The sequence below is a fragment of the Plectropomus leopardus genome, unplaced genomic scaffold (genome assembly GCF_008729295.1).
Source record: "Plectropomus leopardus isolate mb unplaced genomic scaffold, YSFRI_Pleo_2.0 unplaced_scaffold21943, whole genome shotgun sequence".
Lineage (NCBI taxonomy): Eukaryota > Metazoa > Chordata > Actinopteri > Perciformes > Serranidae > Plectropomus > Plectropomus leopardus.
In genome coordinates, this window is record NW_024623764.1 from 1 (window position 1) to 2,871 (window position 2,871).

The window sequence follows — 2,871 nt, forward strand, 5'->3', positions numbered from 1 at the left end:
GTATTGTGTTAACTATACCTGGCAATAAATCTTTTTCTGATTCTGATTCACTAAAAGAAACAACACTTGAATTTGTTTTTTTTGTTTTTTGTGTGAACAAAAGCGACGTCAGTCAGATTTGTGTCGGTGGGGTTTTAATCCTCCGTATTCTCTCACTTCCTCTCAGCGGCAGGTTTAACACACGAGTGACTTCATTACCTTCTTCAAACAGGTGAGTGTGTGTGGCCCTGCTGTGCAGCTCCGCGTTCGTCTTCGGACGTCTGTCTGCCTGCAAACATACACACACACACGCACAAACACACACACACGTGCACGCACGCACGCACACACACACACACGCACAAACACACACACATATGCACAAACACACACACACACACAGTCCTTGTATATGTAAACGTTCTTGGCAATAAAACCTGATTGTGACTCTGAAATCTTTTCTTTAGAAAACTGCCCACATGCTTTTTATTAATTAAGTTTTTTAAAGAAAACACGCAGGGTTTGAGAGACATCGTTTCCTTAAAGAGACGACACGCTTCTGAATCCCACGTTTCTTTTTCAAGAAAAAGGCCATTTTTTAACGAAAACACTACTATCACCAAATGTTTTTTTACCACGACGCAATTTTGAAGACGAAAAATGCCATTATTTGAAAAGTTAAAAATAAATAAATAACACAAATAATAATAATAATAACAAAACTCACCACAATTTCTATAAAAAATAGCCAAACAATTAAAATCCCAAACAAAACTGAACACACCAAAACTTTTGTTTTGAAATTGTTAGCAAAACAAACCCAGCCATTTAAAACTGTCGCTCCTCCAAAATTAGGAAAAAAGCACATATATATATATCTTTAATTAAAGAAAAAAAGAAATGAAAAGGAATGTCACAAAATTTAAAACTATTTAATTCACAAGTTGCAAATTTATTTTAAAGACAAACAAAATCCCAAAACATGTTGTCTTTACAAATGGAGAGTAAAAATAAATACAAACCCATTTAAAGTCACGTGTCCCTCCTCCAAAAATAAAAAATAAAATAAAATAAAAACATCAGTCCCTCATCAGAGCCCCCCCAAAAAATAACGAACGGTCCCTAAAACTGCTGAAAAGTTGCTCGCAGTGAACTCACCTCCGTGTCGGAGCTGGACTCGGACTCGTTGACCAGAGAGGACTTGACATCGTCCAGGTCCCGGTGTGCGGACACGTTCCGTTTCTCCTCCTGCTCCCCTTCGTCTTTGAACGGGATCAGCTCGTCGCTCGCGCCCAGGTCGTCTCCGTCCGCCCCGGCTAGCTGCGGCATGTCGGACCGGTGACCGCGCGGCGGCGGCTGCTGGTTCACGTTAACGGCTGTGCTCACGGTAACAGCTCCGGTCACAACATTAACGGCTGCGCTCACGTTAACGGCGGACTGAGATGGTAAACAAACAAACAAAACACGCTCCGCTAACGTTAGCCGCCGCGTGCTAACCGCATCGCCGCCGCGTCAAGTTTTTTAAAACAACGAGAAACTAGCCAGCAGCTAACGTTAGCCGCCGCGTGCTAACCGCATCGCCGCCGCGTCAAGTTTTTCAAAACAACGAGAAACTAGCTAGCAGCTAACGTTAGCTCGCGGCGAAGTTTCCACCGAGGAAAGAGTCGGTAAACTGCGGCGGGAAAAGCTCCAAACGGGGACGAAGAGGACCGTCGAACCGCTCATTACCGACTCAGTCCCGCTGACGACCGGAGCGCCGAAAAGTTTACCGACAGAGAGGAGGCCCGTCCGGATTTACTCCCCGCTGAAACGCGCATCATTCCCGGCACGGACGCGTCTACACGGGCGGGTCCGCGTCTCACGGAGCTCCGGGCGGCTCTGCGGGATCTGCGGGGCTGCGGGGCTCCGAGGACTCACGGAGCTCCTTAGGCGGAGTGGAAGGAGCAGCCTGCGGCGGCGTGAACACTCCGGAGAAGCAGGAGGAGCAGCGGGAGGAGGAGCAGAAGGAGGAGCAGACCCGGGATCAGTTCAACAGAGCGCGCTCCCGGCTCTCACAAGCACGAGCAGAGCGGCAGAGCTGATCCCGGATCAGAAACAACAGGTTGGCGTTTGTTTTTCGCTGGAGCACAAAGAGGAGGAGTTTTATTACTGAACAATAATACAACAACAACAACAACAACAACAACAACAATATACCAATATTACCACTACTAACGGTAACAACATAAAATATAATAACTATGATAATCAAACATACCAATAATAATAATTCTAACAATACTACTACTACCATATAACAATAACAATAACCAAACATACCAATAATAATTATACTGATACTAATACTACCAATACTACTACCGCTACTACTACTACTACTATCAATAATAAAAATAATGAATACAGAAAAACAGAGCTAAAGAATTAATATAGAATAAAATACTTTAAAAAAAAAAGCAACAAATACAGAGGACAGAAGCTGCCAAAAATACAAATAAAAAAATGACAAATTAATAATCTGCCATTAAATGTACAAAAGTAATAATTTAAATAAAAGCAGACATCATTAAACAAATGAATGAATAATATGAAAAATGTATAAATAAATGAATAAAACAAACATAATACAATAAATTCAAACATATGTTTTAATTCAATAATAACAAAAGGACACAAATCCAGACGACAGAAGCTGCCAAAATAAAAAAATGACTCGACGAATAAATAATATTCCATTAAATGTATGAAAAAAGATATAAATAAATGCATGAAAGATGTATAAATGAATAAAATATGACATAAACTGATGTTTGTGAGGCTGCAGAGCTGAACTCCAGCTGCTGATGACCTCACTGCTCAACCATGACATTCAACACACACACACACACACAC

At 41.7% G+C, this 2,871-nt stretch overlaps 1 protein-coding gene across 1 annotated transcript; it reads right to left on the minus strand.

Annotated features, from left to right (window-relative positions):
• Positions 1–25: 25 nt before the first annotated feature.
• LOC121965847 (transcription factor 7-like 2) lies at positions 26–2,159 on the minus strand. The gene is made up of 2 exons (XM_042515963.1): positions 1,138–2,159; positions 26–268 (listed from the first exon to the last, which is right to left on the minus strand). The coding sequence occupies exons 1-2, from the start codon at positions 1,306–1,308 to the stop codon at positions 113–115; spliced, it is 327 nt and encodes a 108-aa protein (XP_042371897.1). The 5' UTR covers positions 1,309–2,159; the 3' UTR covers positions 26–112.
• Between the last annotated feature and the right edge of the window lie 712 nt (positions 2,160–2,871).

Coding starts and splice junctions, on each gene's coding strand:
- LOC121965847 (XM_042515963.1), bottom strand. CDS start 1,308: ATGCCGCAGCTAGCCGGGGCGGACGGAGACGACCTGGGCGCGAGCGAC. Junction 269..1,137: donor AGTCCAGCTCCGACACGGAG/GTGAGTTCACTG, acceptor GTATGTTTGCAG/GCAGACAGACGTCCGAAGAC.